At 42.8% G+C, this 16,635-nt stretch overlaps 1 protein-coding gene across 2 annotated transcripts in view; it reads left to right on the forward strand.

Moving 5' to 3' along the window:
- Positions 1 to 7,017: 7,017 nt before the first annotated feature.
- The window catches only part of LOC147438157 (nuclear intron maturase 2, mitochondrial-like), a 37,608-nt gene continuing 27,990 nt past the window's right edge, over positions 7,018 to 16,635 (forward strand). For both annotated transcript variants that reach the window (XM_086487491.1, XM_086487492.1), the window contains exon 1: positions 7,018 to 9,434. In XM_086487491.1, the coding sequence (XP_086343617.1) occupies positions 7,120 to 9,327 (2,208 nt within the window). In that variant the 5' untranslated portion in view covers positions 7,018 to 7,119 and the 3' untranslated portion in view covers positions 9,328 to 9,434. The remainder of the gene's footprint in view (positions 9,435 to 16,635) is intronic.

Consider the following 16,635-nt stretch of genomic DNA (forward strand, 5'->3'; position numbering starts at 1 on the left):
GTGGTTTACCCCAACATACTCTTCATATACCAAAGAATAAGGGACTCCTCTCATCTTGGAGATGTGCTCCACCCACACAGCACAGTCTTATTTCTCCCCTTCCTTGCACGCACCGCACAACGCGCACACAAAGCGCACTTTTAGGGATATGTCTTTTTTGTGCTAATTTCTTGACAAGTGTTCCATCTTGATTAGTAAGCTCAAGCTACAGGAATGTAATGGTATTCCCTTCTTGGTGTTCAATGGATAGTTGAGGGGGGGAAGGGTGGATGTTTTTTGGTAAAAAATGTTGGATTGTTACTATTGATTCAAAGGATATCATCAAAGTGCCTGAATGGGTTTGAAGTTCTCTGAGGGTGTATCTTTGTGTGTGTGGGGGGGGGGGAGTAAGCATATGTTCAATGTACTTGAGTGTACAATGAGTTATAGGGTGTATCTTTGCGAGGGAGGTAAACATATGTTCAATGTAATTGAATTGGTGTTGAAGTTCTCTGAGGGTGTATCTTTGTGGGGGGTAATCATATGTTCAATGTACTTGAGTTGTAGGGCATGAAGGTATAACTTGCACTATACAAATAAACAAGATAGCCCCATAGAGATGTCATTTCTTTCTTTGTAGCATGGTTCTATTACTGAAGTAATCCACCACCCTATGGTTGCTTCACGCATCAATTTCTAACAAGGGACTAAAATGAATACTAAGCCCATGGAAAGCAAAGACAAAAGTGATGCAAAGTGGAAAAACAATGCCCAAAATTCTTCCCGAGGCAATTCCAACAACAACAATCGGTCCAAGGAGAAGGGAGTTTACAAAGGTAAAAATAAACTCTCTCTTGAAGAAGAGCTTGAAGCTTTTCGTAAGGACCACAAATTTTTTAAGTGTGGGGAGCAAGGACATGGCTATCATTCTTGCCCCAAGAGAGATGCCCGCAATGAGACTCCTAGAGCTTCCACGATCGAAGCTCCAAAAGAGGATGCTCATTGCAAAGGACCACCTCTATCCTATGCTTGGGGAAAGGTAAGGGAGCATGATGTCTTCATCTTGTTTGACCCTGGCTCTACTCACAACTTCATATCAACAGAGTTGGCCACTAAGTTGGGCATTCAAGCTTTTGAGATGGGAGACACTCCAACTGCCGATGGAGCTTTCAAGGGACAACAAGCCTCCGTTACTCCCTTGATTGGGAAGTTGAGGCTTCATGTCCAAAGCTACGTAGACAAAGAAGACTTTTTTATCTCTCCACTCCAGCATGAAGATGTTATCCTAGGGGCACCATGGTTCACAACCGCATGGTTGCCAACACGAACCCTGGAAGGAGAATCTACTTCACCTACAACGAAAAGAGCATGTATATAGATGCTGGTGAGTCCGATCGTACTATAACACTTGTAAATTCTCCTGCTTTTGATAAATCAATGAAAAGCTCAGTTTCTACGTACATGATTTTTGTCAAAGAGTCTCTAAAAGGTCCTAATGATTTTTGTCAAAGAGTCTCTAAAAGGTCCTAATCTTTCATCAAATGTAAATGATAGGAGTCAAGAAGAGTTAGACTTGTCTAATTTTCTAAATGGATTATAAGATGTGTTCATCAATGATATCCCTATGGACTTACCTCCAAAACGAGGGGATGATTACCATTGAATTGAGCTCCTACCAGGAAGTTCACCGCCTAACAAGCCTCCTTATTGAGTTTTCCAAACTCAACAAGAGGAGATCATGAGGCAAGTACAAGAATTGGTAGACAAAGGGATGGTGAGGCCTAGCTCCTTTCCCTCTTGTTCTCCAGTCCTTTTATTGCAAAAGAAGATGGTACATGCGGCATGTGTGTGGACTATCAAGCACTAAACCATATCATTATCAAAAATAGATTTTTCATACCGCGGGTAGAAGATGTGTTTGATAAGCTACAAGGCTATCACCTACTTCAATAGGATTGACCTTAGTGGTTACCATCAAATAAGGATAGTGAATCAAGATATCCTAAAGACCACATTGCGTACAAAGTTTGATCTTTATGCATATCTAGTCATGCCTTTTGGCTTGACTAATGCTTCAGCCATGTTCAATCGTTTGATGGAGAAAATCTTTAGACCCTACCGCAAATTCATTGGAGTGTTCTTCGATGATATCATCATCTACTCCAAGTCCTTGGAGGAACACAAGCAACATCTCTAGGTGATTTTTCAAGCATTGAGGGAGAATAAGCTTTTTATCAATCAAAAGAAGAGCAAATTTTTCCTTCAAGAGATTCAATACTTAGGTCATATTATCTCTCAAGATGGTATCTGTATGGATCCATCAAATTTGGAGGTGATAAAAGCATGGCCTAATCCAAGGAATCTACATGAGCTAAGAAGCTTTATTGGCATGTGTGAATACTATAGACGCTTCATAGCCAAATTTTCTCAAATAGCGGGACCATTGCATGACTTAACCAAGAGGAACGTTAAGTACTCATGGAATGCTAAAGAGCAAAATGCTTTTGACAAGCTCAAAGAGAAGCTTACCTCCCAACCAGTCCTTATGCTTCTAGGTCTCTCAAAGCCATTTGAGGTCCAATGTGATGCTTGTGGTGATTGCCTTAGAGCAGTTTTGCTTCAAGAAGGGCATGCCATAGCATATGAAAGTCGAAGGCTCAATGCTGATGAAGGAGTCTTGGGCATATACGAAAAAGAGCTTTATGTTCTACATGCACACATGGAAGCACTATCTATTGGGGACTCCATTTATTTTGCGAATGGACCACCAAAGCCTCAAGTACTTCATGACGCAAACCAAGCTTTCCAACAAACAAATGAGATGGGCAAATTTTCTTTTGCAATTTTATTTTCATATTGCTCACATTGGTGGTAAGCACAATCAAGTGGCCGATGCACTTTCACAACGACCAAGAGTTAATGCGGTGTCTCTAGCAACTCACAATGATCTATCTTCTATGATAGATGAGTATGCTACCGACCCTGACTTTAAAGACATAATGTCAGCCCTTTCATTGGGGAAGAAAGAAGAACCATTTACCTTGCAAGATGGTTATTTTCTCCATGGCAAGGCTATGCGGGGGACACTTGTCCCAAGGCTGGCATGCTTGCTTGATATGCACTCTGCATGTGATTGGCCATGCTTGAAGGGGTCCAATGAGCTTCCACCGTGAGCTAGAAGAGGGGGCCGACCAAAGCAAGGAGGGGGCTAGCTTGGGGGGTAAACTCCCTCTCTCTCTCTCTCATTGTGTGAAGTGAAAAGTGCAAGAGCTCCATCTCCTTCTCCAAGCTTGTTGAGAAGTTGAGATCCTACACCAACACTCTTGGCTATAGAATGCAAATCCAACCAAGAGCCATGCTTCAATGCTTAAGCTTGCCATCTTCTTCATCTTCATTACTATGCTAAGCAAGAAGAGTGATGATAAGTGAGGAACTATTTCTTTCTCCCATGAATGCTTCTTCTTCCTCTTCCCTACCCTCATTCCCCACTAGCTCTCTCCACTTTGAAGGTGTTTGAGGCCTTGGGACTGAGGCCGGGGATGGTTAATGCTTTTACAAAGGATCATGCTATGCTTGTGATGCATGAAGTTTCCCATCTTCATTGCATCACCTAGGTCACACGGAACACAAAGAGTGTATTGTACCAAGTCTCTCTTGATGGGAGAATCTATAATAAAAAATCCTATTGGAGGGGGGACCGGCTCCACATAAATCCGATCCTCAACTGTTGTCAAGTTCTCTAACTCTCTCTCTTGCAAAAGTATTGTTCATGCCAAGTTAATTAAGTACAATGGTTATGTTGCTACCGCTAATTAAGTTCACCCTCTATGTTCTCAAAGTAGTCTCACAAAAATGCTCACTCTAATTCTCTTAATTTTGTTATTCTCAAAATTCATAGGCCATTTCCATTACATCTTCAAATCTATTAGATCTAATTATGCTGCTACATTATCTTTTCTCTAGCTACCTCACTGTCTTTTTCTTTCTTCAAAAATTGCTTTAGCCTTTTCTTCTCTTTTTTCATGTACCTTGAATAGCTTTTCATATCTAGGGATGACAATCTCCCTTTGAGTGGCTAGTGATGCAGTTCTAGCACTATATCCTCGTAAAACCAATCCTAGGAGTTGACTTTGCTGGTGAGCTTTTTCCATATGTATTTTTCTATCATTGATGCATTTGTTGACAAGCTTTGTTGCAAGAGCTAGTCAATATCATCAAAGTCTAACATTTGTGGTTGTGCATGTAGCATTAAATCTTCTAGTGAGTGGAGAAAAGTCAATGGTACATGGCAAAATCTCACCAGCTTCCACCTCTAGGGCTTGTCGTTTGGTTGGAGGTTCATCTCTACATGTTGTAGCTTTCTTTTGCGAGCTGTGAGTTGCTTCACAATCTTTATTTTGAGAGTCCTTACCCTATGATCTACAGAGAATGAAAAATTCAGGGCGCCCTTTGTTGGCAACGTGGTAGCGGGTTCTTTTTTCCTTGTTTTCAACTCGATCTCCTCATCGATGTTTTCCTCTTGTATGTTGTTAACTTGATCATTTTTCTCTATTTCTTCTAACATGGATTGTGTGTTAGCCTCTTTCATTGATTTTTCTTCTTGCTCCGTAGCTATTGGTGGCATTGTTTGAGACGCTCTTGGTGTTTGGGTTGCCTCAACTTCCTTAGGAGGTGCTGCAATTGTTACTTTTGTAGTGTGCTTTTGTTGAATGGGCTTTTGGCTCCCTCTGGCACCATAGGTCTTCAAGTTTTTTTGTTGTGCCCTTTTATATGCCTCTTGGATGCTTACCTTGAGGAAGCATCTTCAACGTCTCGTACTTTCTTCGAAATTATGTCGAGGGTCCAGCTCCTTGCACTAGCTTTCAGGTGAACCTAAGCATGTCCACAAAGATACTATTGTCCAAGAAGCTAAGCATTTGGCAAAGGAGGACATAACCTTATTAAAAGTGCAACTCCTCTGTACTTAGGAAACACCAGTGAAGGCCATAACTGCATGCAACTATAGAGAACAACAACCAAAGGCATCCACGACACACTTTGCCTCCTTGATGGAGGCCAACAACTCCAAGAAACAACTAGAAGATCAAGTGAAGATCCTTCTAGTAGAGCAAGAAGAAAGAGCTAGGCTAAGGAACAAAAATCGAGAGCTCAAGTAAAGACTTCATGCTGTGGAAGATAAAATGGATGAAAAGAACATAATGCCAACCGAACAATCTAATCAAGCTACGATATAAGAAGCTAGCTACAAAGGAAGGGAGAGCAGGCTTGGGTGAGAGATTAAGAACTAAGGAAAAATCAAGAGGAACAAACTTGGGCTAAAGGAGCTAAATAGGTTGAAAGAAGAGAAGCTCAAAAGAGTCACACACAATGGTGCTCTACAAACAAGATATAGAGCCACCTTTGCATATATTGACCCTCTTTACATTTTGAAGAGGCTAGTGAAGGGCCCTAAAGAAGCAAAGCAGCCCTAGATGTTTGTAAGGAAAACCTTTGAACCATTAGCAACAATATCTCATTAGAGGCAAGTGGTAGATATTGAGAAAATTCTAGATACCATAAAAGATTTGCATCTCATAATTGCTTGAAGAGGATAGTATACAATTGTCCATGACAATTCAAAAAATGAAGACCTATAAGATTGGGAGATTGAACATGTCATGCCGACACACAATTAGTATGATCCGCTCGATGGCCTAACAAGGATGAGTACAAAGGAGATTTAAAGAGGGACAACAAGAATGGTGAATGGGGTGGTTCTGTATGTTCCTCAAATTTTGACAAGTCTATTATGATTCTACTAGGGAACAAAGGGTGGATCCTACTTATTGCCCAACTCCTTAGTGCCACACCCGGGATCACATGTAGCTAGTAATAAGAAGGAACTATCCAATAGCTAAGAACTTTCCCATGTTTCCTCCTCTCCCTCTTGATGCATAACTCACAAAAAAATGATTTTTACAAGCCGCAAGGGACATGCTTAGAATGTACTCCTCAGTGCCAGAGTTCACTATGCAACTAATGATGAAGTTTTTAAAGGTGCTACTTTGCCTGATTGAAGATAGAACATAGCTAACCTAATGCATCCAATGCTCAATAGGTTGAGTGCCGACAAGCATGGGATGACCTTTGAGCCCAATGATCTATTTTGTGGATGAACGCATAGTACAAGGGTTCTTTGCAAGAGCTGAATTCTTCCCAAGCCACTACCTCCTTGCTGTTGAAGAAATGGTAGGATAAACAATAATGTAGCTTAAGATGCCTAAGGCTTCAAGGGAGATCGATACACAAACAACATTCACAATGGAGAATACAAGATATTATTGTTAGAGATCGAGTCTTTCTCCCTTCTTTCCATGGACCCATGTGACACTTCTTGGGCAAATGGTTACCTTCCCATGATCATGAGCCTCTTCATAGCGCACCGCCCACACCCACCCCCCTGCACCTAGTATTGTACCCCATCTTTGTATTAGCATTGTTGCACCAACCACTGCATATATTTCACCTCTTTCAGGTTTTAGTTTACCTTTCTTTAATTTTTTTGCAAACAGCTCTATAATTCACATGATGGCTACATTTCTCCTCTGTGTGTGTGTGTGTGTGTGTGTGTGTGTGTGTGTGTGTGTGTGTGTGTGTATCACATCTTGAGTACAAGACTAAGGAGCTTTACACACTATGCCGATGCTCGCCAAAACTATCTGTGATACATTTTATTTGGGCATTGTGCACGTTACACACATCAAAACTTCACAAGACATCGATCCTTATTGGCTGCGAGGTCAGTGCCATGTCGTGCACGATTTTCGATCAAGGGTTTAGAGCGCCCAAATTTTGGCGAAGGACTTGCCAGGGTCTCTCTTCTGCTCTTTGCGAATCACATGCAACGTTATTTCGTTACCCTTTATCAGCAACGTGTGGCATATCTGCCCACACCCATTCCTCTTGTAACCTATTCTCTCTCTCTCTCTCTCTCTCTCTCTCTCTCTAAGACTCAAACCCCCCTCCCTCCCTCCCTCCCTTCCCCCCCCCCCTCTTGCACAATTATTTATCAGACCTTAAAACCCCCCAATGGCGAAGTCCTTCACTGCTCTGATGTCGGGGGATCAAAGCCGCCATGGCACCTAAAGCTTCTACAGAAGAATGCAGCGCAGTCTGTCCCTAGGGGCTCGCGCATCTCAACGTTGCATCGTAATTACTGGCAAATTTAAGGTTCACTCCGGCCGTAGTGCAGGCTTGATTTCTGTTCATCTGAACGATGCCAAGCTATCTCGAAACGCGCAGATTGCATTGCTTTCCCACATTCGGTTAAGCAGCACCGTCGCTCTTGAAAGCAGGCCTAACTATGGCTACAACCGTGGTCCTGATGGCTTGAAAATATGTGCAGACTGGTGGATAAGTTGCTACAAGAACAGGAGCAAGACTTTTGAAAACTTGTCTCCTCTACTGAAGAAGCAAGAGCTGTGGTTTGCTGCCTATCAGAAAATATGCATTGAGACTTTGGGCTCGTATTCATATGAAAGTGCTCACGACAGGGCCTTGCTCTTCAATTTGCAAGCACTCAGTAATGCTGTGGTGGAGAAAGAGTTTGTTTGGGGTGGTTATGGCAAAATTTTCATCATTTCCCCAGCCGAAAAGGAGGTGATTGATGAAATGGGTTCAACCAGGAGATTAAAATACCTCCGGCGCATCCACTCATCGCCTGTCTTCCAAGATCGGATTGTCCAGGAGGTGCTCCTGATGATCCTCGATCCCATTTATGAATCTCGCTTTTCTCCAAAATCCCACGGCTTTCGACCTGGACGTGATGCTCACACTGCTTTGCGTGTCATACGACGCTCTTTCCCAGGCTATGTTTGGTACTTTAAAGGAGACGTGCGTGAGTCTTTGGATTTGGTGAAGCCAGGCTTGCTCATGCAAGCCATGTATCATTCTGTCAAGGATAAGAAAATCTTGAGCGTAATAAAGTCGGGGGTCATGACAGATCCTCCGCCACCCCTCCCTAAAAAACCAAAACCCAAAAGTAAAAAGGAGTGGACAAAGAGAATAAGTGAAGGAGGGCCTAAACCAGACCCTTACTGGATGGAAACTTTTTTTGGGTTTGCACCACAAGAAGTTGAAAGAAGACCTAGTTGGGGGGCTTGTGGTGTTTTAAGCTCCCTCTTGTTAAATATATACTTTGATCAACTAGATAGATGGATGGAGAAAAGGATTGGAGAGTACTTGAAAGTATCTCCGTCAGATTCTATATGGAACATAGAAGAAGAAGTAATGGCAGAAGGGGATGCATTCGTTCAATTTGTTCCAGCCGCACCAGGGGTAGTGAAGACTCATAGAATGGATTATATAAGGTATGGCACCCAATTCCTTGTTGGGTTTCGAGGGCCTAGATGTGATGCTGTGGAAATGCGCAACCGAATTATCGAGTTCTGTGAGAATGATCTCAAACTGAAACTTGACGAAAGTGCCTCTAAGCTTGTTCATGTGAAGAAGGGTGTTCTCTTTCTTGATCATCTCATCTCACGCAGAATCAAGCATACGATGATCCGACGCACTACGCCAGATGGCAAGTTTCTGAGGGCAAAAGTGCTTGGAAGTGTGCTTTCTATGAATGCGAGCTTGCAAGCTTGTATGGTACATCTCAGGAAGATTGGATTTTTGAAGGGAAAGGTAGATGCTCAGCCTTGTTTTCGTCTTTTTCATGCCCCACAGTCCATAACCAATACTCAAATTAATAATGTCCTTGAAAATTTAGCTGAGTGGTTCAAATATGCTGACAACCGGAAAAAAGCGGTAAGTTTCTGTCAGTATATCTTGCGTTCATCAGTGGCTAAGTTGTATGCAGCAAAGTACAAGCTGCGTTCAAGGGCTCAGGTGTATAAAGTTGGGAGTGGTGACCTGAGCCTTCCTATAAAGGACAAAAAAGGGCTCTCAGAGCATTACAAAAGAATGATGAAAAAAGGGTTCGTGGAGGGAGAAATACCAGGAATTGAGTTTCACAAAGTTTCTCAAACTCCTGATGTAGACCTTACACCATTACCCCGCAATTGGATGCCTGAACATGAGGTCCTTCTGCATGAGTTAGCCTTCATGCTACAACCTGATTGTGAGCTCTCTCTCACAAAGCAGCTGGAAGAAAGTGTGACCATTACTCCGCAATGTTGCATGTCCAAGATTTTGTGGTCCTTTTTCAATGGTTCCTATCACCTCAAAGAAGATTTGTTTGGCTTAAAGAGAACACAGGAGGATTCTGCTAAAAAGTTCTTACTTGAAGTCTTGAAGCCATCTCAGGAGGATAAAGAGGATCTGTCTGTTGAAAGGGATGAACTTGAGGAAGTTGCTGGTAGGTAATCTGCATTCAAGGACCCTTTCGAACATGAAGCAAGCTGTTAACCTGGGCGCTTGGCTGTTTTGATAATCACCAGATTTTCAGCCTGTAAAGTTTTGCCCATTCATGGGTAAGTATTATTACGATGCTCTCAATGTGTACAATTTGCAGTCCTTTTTTTATATTACGTGCTTGAAGTGTTACACTGGCACGTGCATCTGTGTACGTGTGGTTTTTTGCTTCTAAAGTGGTTGTGCTGAAGGAATAACCACGTGTTACAAGCTTTTATATTATTGTGGTGATTTATTAAGATAATTCATGAGAAACTGTTGCAGCCTTGAAGGTTTTGTTTCTGAGCCTAGGTCTATGACCCATGGTGCATGAAAGATGAAATTCTTTTAATGAATTTTTTTGGACAAGGTTTATGATCTTATGTTTGATATACAAGGAAATTTATTTGGGGAAGTGTTTGATCTTGGTATGATTTTTTTTTCTCTCTTAGTCACTCTTTTCATCTAGGATTTTGATCAATCCATTCTTATTTTGATCTGTATGGATTTATAGTTTTCAAGCGTATGGAGTGACGCTAGGTTGGAGGATTTTTTTTGAACGCTGCATGGCTTGTGTGCCTATAGAGTATTTCTCATGCATAGGAGATAGTATGTGCCATGAGTTTTACGCTACCCAAAGTGGTTTTTTTGATCGTTATCTAAGAGGCATTCTTGAAGTCTAGAAGCATGCCACTATATATTCTTGGGTAGGACATGTTCCCAAAGCGATTGTGAGATGGGTTTGTGATGAAAAAGATACTTGGCCTACTCCACTGCAACATGACCCATATTATGTATTTATTATGTTACGTCCGGGTAAAGAGTGGACAAAGCACCCTCTTTGTTAACGAATTTATCATTGTTAAAGTGGATTGGCTTATCCTTCCCTTGTATTTGGGTGTTCCAAGGGAGGCAGATTGGATATCAGCTATAAATTGAGCCTTTATCCCCTTATAATCCTTTTGTGTTGGAGTGCAAAATGGAAGTCGAATGATAGCCAATGGAGCAGAGAGGAGAGTGCTGAAGCCTAATTTTAATCAGAGACATGAAATGAATGTTAGATACAATCATAGGGGGACCACAGAGGTCAAAGTCAAGAGGTGCTTCTGGTTGTGAACTGGGGTCTGGAAGGGCACCATGTGCCCACTGAAAGTAACAACTGGAACAAATTTGCGACACTTTAAATCTTGAACTTAGAGCAAACTTCACACTTGGGACGAGATTTGGAGTGGCAATGGCCTCTAACTAGGCGCCCCTAGCAGTATTTCTTTATTATCGATTTCTTCAAATAAAATTACCCAAAAAGCACTAAAGGTGATCAGCTTCTAAAATTGACGGCCCCAAAAGCTAAAAAATGAATGCTTTCAATAACCGATACCTAAAAAAGCAAATAGCGCAAAAGTGCCACATCAGCTATTTTCATATGGCTTCTCGCAATTTGCTACGCAAAATCACAGTGGGATTCATGGGCTGGTTTAGTTGTACTTTGGTCCTCTATTTGGTGTGGCTCAAGCTCGCAGTGTTTTCAGATCAGCGCCACCGTTTCAAACTAGCAGCCAGCGTTTTCAGATTTCAGCACCTTTCCGTCATTGAAAACGGCTTGGATCTGCCTTTGCGATCTCCCCGCTGTGGTCCGGTACTTTGGCAGCCCATCGAACCTCTACCTTGCCGGCATCGAGTGCTCCATTGCTATCCGTCATCGCCGACATCAAGATCTGTGTTTTCAGCCATTCATTCCTCTCACATTGGGAGCGCAAATGAGCCCCAAATCTACCCCTTGGTGGCTATGTGCAATCCCACATCGAGAAGGATTTAAACGTGCATCAAATCAGCCCCAGAGGTGCCTTGTCTTGAGGAGTTACCTCGGTGACAATCATCATTCGAGTCAGTAGAGTCTGCACTTGAGGTATTGCATGTCCATTTACGCAATCAAAAGCTACCCACTTCTTAGGTGCTTCTCTGCGTAACAATAGAGTAGACCACCATGTCTGTGCATTTCCTATCAAGTAAGATGCTTCTGTTATCTTCTTCATATTCTTCTTTTATCCAAATAGGAGTGAAACTTCTCTTGAATTTTACCCACTTCTTAGGTGCTTATCTGGGTAACAACAGAGTAGAGCACCATGTCTTGTGTATTTCCTTTCAAGTAAGATGTCGCCCTTTGCACCTTGGAGCGTTCTTAGAACTGACCTCCCGAGAAGGCGTCAAACTGCTTTATGACCTCAAGGGCTCCTTGGGTGTCCTGGTAGCCTGAAAACGTGTCAAACTTGACTGCTTGACCACCATCCTTGACTCCTTGGTCTTATTGTCTATTTATTCACTGTTAGAACACGACGAGCTCTCCTCCACTAAACTACTAGATGGCCTCCCATTCCTTTTAGACTATTTCAAAAATCTACTTTTCTTGCCTTTCTCGCTTTTTCTCCGCTTTTTCGGCCTTTTCTCATCCTTTTTGGAACTAGAGGACGACAAACTGTCAGAATTCTCTTAGACGAATAAAAATTTGGGTCATTTTTGAAACCAAATCGCTTCTTGGATCTGGTTATGTCACAAAGTGATGCTCCTGATGATGGGGAGCCCGATGAGCAACCCGAAGTGGAAGAAAACGAGAAGATCCTTGTTCGTGAACAGATTTTGGCACATAAGGATACGAAGAATAAAGGTGAAGTCCGAAGGCGGTTCTTGGTTAAGTTCAAGAACTATCGTGCATTGGATGCGAAGTGGATGGAGGAGGAGGACCTAGCAGATACTCCTCAGATTGTGAAACTTTACCTCGATGCTTTTGGTTTAGCATAGTCTACTTCAATGGAACCCAGAATTCAGCTTGGTCGGAGATCTTGTGCAGTGGGATGCACAAGAGGGGAGTCACTCCGCTTCTTTGTCAACAGATGCCTTGATTTTGATACTAAACTCACTGATGTCTCTTTGAGCTTCAGGGATACTGAGAGCTGAAAGTATTCTACTAGATGACTTTATAAAATGGAATTCTTGATTATGATATTGATTTGTTCTTGACTTCTTTTGAGTGCAGGAACTGATAGACAAAATGACTGCAGCATTTTGGTCTGATTGATCTCGCATAGACATGGTTGCAATAGGAGTTAGCCAACCGGACATCGATGAGGTTCATATTGGATCTAGATGCGATTGCTAGCTACATTGCCGATAAATCATGGTCTAAGATCCGAATGAATGTTGAATGTCATGTGATGTCTTGTGATGTGACTGTCGATTGGTACATGTGCTAGATGTGCGTTCCTAGTACGTAGGTACTAACAGTGAGTGTCTGCTAAGACGGTTTATGGCTGTTTTGCAGGCGTAATCGAGGGCGATTACAATGCTTTCAAGAGGAGGGTATGTCACAAAGTTATGATGTGTCTGCCCGAGAGCATGCGGGAAACCCTAGCCCGGACTGTTGCTGAAAACCCTATTTTGCAAACCCTAACCCTAAAAACTGTCCTAAACCCTAACCCTAACCCTAGCACCAAGCTGAAAATCCGAAAATGGTGCTGGCTGAATTTGCGACAGTTTTTCTGTTGCTTTTGCGTCAACTTTGCTTTATTTTCCTACGCATGGGAGATAGAGAGAGAGAGAGAGCATTATTGCTTTATTTTTGATTAAAAGCTCAAGAGAGCTTGTGTGAGAGAGAGAGAAAACCTTGCTTTTGATTTTAAGCGTTTGGGGCTCTCCTTGTAAACAATAAATAAGCGGTTTGGGCTCTTTGCAGAGCATTTGGACGCAGAGTTTGAGAGTGAAACCCTAACCGCTCTCTTGTACTTTGAACTGATTAATACATAAAGAAACACCGAAAGGGGGGCCAGTCTTTGGGGCCAATATCGCTAGGCACGGAACTCCCCGGGCTAGTGTAAATCTGTTGTGAGCTGTGAACTGTTTTGAAGTGGTTATTTGGTGCTGTAGTGATTGATTCTTGACTTGGAGTGTCCAAGTCTGTTACAGTGGTATCAGAGCACGGTCGATTTCTCTTCTACGGGGAATCGGATCCCAATTTGTTTTCCGTGGCACCTATGGCTTCACGCAAGGATCAATCGACTCCCTCTGCATCCGGAGATGTGGGCAGGGATCACAACGAAGATTCCGGCAGAGAGTATGGCCTGCCTCGGCCTACTCAGGCGAAGCAACGAGAGATGAAGGCGGTTCTTGGTTAAGTTCAAGAACTATCCTGCATTAAATGCGAAGTGGATGGAGGAAGAGGACCTAGTAGATACTCCTCAGACTGTGAAACTTTACCTCGATGCTTTTGGTTTAGCATAGTCTACTCCAAATGGAACCCAGAATTCAGCTTGGCCGGAGATATGGTGCAGTGGGATGCACAAGAGGGGAGTCACTCCGCTCCTTTGTCAACAAATGCCTTGATTTTGATACTAAAGTCACTGATGTCTCTTTGAGCTTCAGGGATACTGAGAGCCGACAATATTCTACTGGATGACTTTATGAAATGGAATTCCTGATTATGATACTGATTTGTTCTTGACTTGTTTTGAGTGCAGGAACTGATAGACGAAATGACTGCAGCATTTTGGTCTGATTGATCTCGAGTAGACATGGTTGCAATAGTGGTTAGTCAACCGGACATCGATGAGGTCCCGATTGGATCTAGATGCGATTGCTAGCTACATTGCCGATAAATCATGGTCTAAGATCCGAATGAAAGTTGAATGTCATGTGATGTCTAGTGATGTCCTGTGATGTCTTGTGAAGTGACTGTCGATTGGTACATGTGCTAGATGTGTGTTCCTAGTATGTAGGTACTAACAGTCAATGTCTGCAAAGACGGTTTATGGCTTCTATCTGTTTTGCAGGCGTAATCGAGGGCGATTACAATGCTTTCAAGAGGGGGGTATGTCACAAAGCGATGACGTGTCTGCCCGAGAGCATGCGAGAAACCCTAGCGGTGACTGCTGCTGAAAACCCTATTCTGCAAACCGTAACCCTAAAACCTGCAAACCCTAAAATCTGCCAAAAACCCTAACCCTAACCCTCAAAACTGTCCTAAACCCTAACCCTAACCCTAGCAGCAGGCTAAAAATCCGAAAATGGCGTTGGCTGAATTTGCGGCAGTTTTTCTGTTGCTTTTTCGTCAACTTTGCTTTATTTTCGCACGCATGGGAGATAGAGAGCGAGAGAGAGAGCACTATTGCTTTATTTTTGATTAAAAGCTCAAGAGAGCTTGTGTGAGAGAGAGGAAACCCTTTTTTTGATTTTAAGCTTTTGGGGCTCTGCTTTTGGCGTCCCTTGTAAACAATAAATAAGCGGTTTGGGCTCACTCTGCAGAGCATCTGGACGCAGAGTCTGAGAGTGAAACCCTAACCGCTCTCTTGTACTTTGAACTGATTAATACATAAAGAAATACCGAAAGGGGCGCCAGTCTTTGGGGCCAATATCTCTAGGCATGGAATTCCGCCGAGCCAGTGTAAATCTATTGTGAATTGTTTTGAAGTGGTTATTTGGTGCTGTCGTGATTGATTCTTGACTTGGAGTGTCCAAGTCTGTTACAGCGGTATCAGAGCATGGCCGATTTCTCTTCTACGGGAAATCCGATACCAAATTTTTTTCCGCGGCACCTATGGCTTCACGCAAGGATCAATCGACTCCCTTTGCATCCGGAGATGCGGGCAGGGATCACAACGAAGATTCCGGCAGAGAGTATGGCCTGCCTCGGCCTACTCAGGCGGAGCAACGAGAGATGAAGCTCGTCAATTGATCGGCAATGCAACAAAGATGATGCTCAATTTTGCACAGGACCCAAAATTGACAAAATATATGAGCGAGACTTCTTTTTAGGAAGTGCACGAGTAGTGGCAGAAAACCAAACACCACCCCCGAAACCCGCTCTCAAGAAACCTTCTGATCACAAGCAATATTCAGAGAAGGAATTAGAAGAGGTGGTTGATGCACGGATTGCTCAGCTTTTTGACGCGCAGAAGAAAGCCAAAAAGCACAACAAAAATTAGAAGAAAGGCATTGACTTCCCGGGTTATTTGGATCGTCAGTCGACATTTGATAAGGCAAAGAAACAGAAGAAGCGTGTTCGATTTGAAGGAGTACCCAGTTCTTACCCATTTCTTCTTCTTCTTCTTCCTCTTCTTCTTCTTCTTCTTTTGACAATTCTTCTAGCTCTTCAGATTCGAGCGAAGAAGACCGAAAAGGCAAAAAGCGAAGCAAGAAACAACACTTCGGTAAGGGCAAGAAAAAGGCAAAGAAGTCTAAATCTCGCCCAGTGAGTGACAGTTCTACAGAGGACTCGTCTACAAACAGTTCAGACTCCGATGACGGAAAATTTTATGCGAACAAGAAGAATTTTTATAAAGCCAACCAGTATGACTTTCTGGAAGATAAAAGCAAGAAAGTCCGAGAGTTTAAGGAAGGTGGACAGTCGATCAAATTTAACACTTTTTCAAGATACAAAGATGCTTCGAAGGCTTTGTCTTTTATACAGCAGTTTGACATTGCTTTTGCGGGAGGACGCTACTCAGAACACTCCAAGATTCAGAGAGCTGCCTCTTATTTTAAGAGGAATGCTCGAACTTGGTGGTCCACGCTTCTTTTAAACAAGACTGCGCCAATTAAATGGTTGAAATTTAAGAAGCTTTTTATTTCTTCTTGGTTGACTCAAGAGTATGAACACGATATACGAGCTGCTTGGAACTATCTTCGGATGACCAAGAGAGATACAATGGATGCTTATTGCAAGAGATTCTGGAGCTCTTTTCTACCCGTCTCTTCATTCAAGAAGATCTCGTTCAGAGAACAGATTGAGCGGTTTACCTAGGGTCTACCTACAGAGATCCGAGATCACTGCTTGGAACAGAAGTCAGCTTCTATTCAGGAGTTGATGAGTCATGCGAAGCGGGGTTTTGCCATTCACTCTGGCAGTCTGACCTACTCTACGGATGAGGTCATGAGACAACGAGCCGAACACACTTTAACGAATGAAAGTAGAAAGAGAAAGAGCGACCCAGAAAAGAAGGATGTACGACCCAAGCTTACTTCTGAGGAGAGAGCTCGCTTCATCAGGGAGGGGAAGTGCTTTGGATGCGGGGAACATGGACATATCTCCGCGAAGTGCCCTAACAAGGTCCCGAATGAACAAGATGAAGAAAGGCCAGAAAGTTCTAAAGCAACTGAGAGACGTGGCAGAAAAAGCAGAACTGGTACCACATGGCGTGGGACCTGAATCGAATCAAATGAATGAAAGTACAAACTTTGCCGTTTTTGGGGCAATGTGAAGGATCAGGAAGCTCTTTTGAAGGAGCCAAGGCC

The sequence above is a fragment of the Adiantum capillus-veneris genome, chromosome 17 (genome assembly GCF_014529385.1).
Source record: "Adiantum capillus-veneris isolate H3 chromosome 17, ASM1452938v2, whole genome shotgun sequence".
Lineage (NCBI taxonomy): Eukaryota > Viridiplantae > Streptophyta > Polypodiopsida > Polypodiales > Pteridaceae > Adiantum > Adiantum capillus-veneris.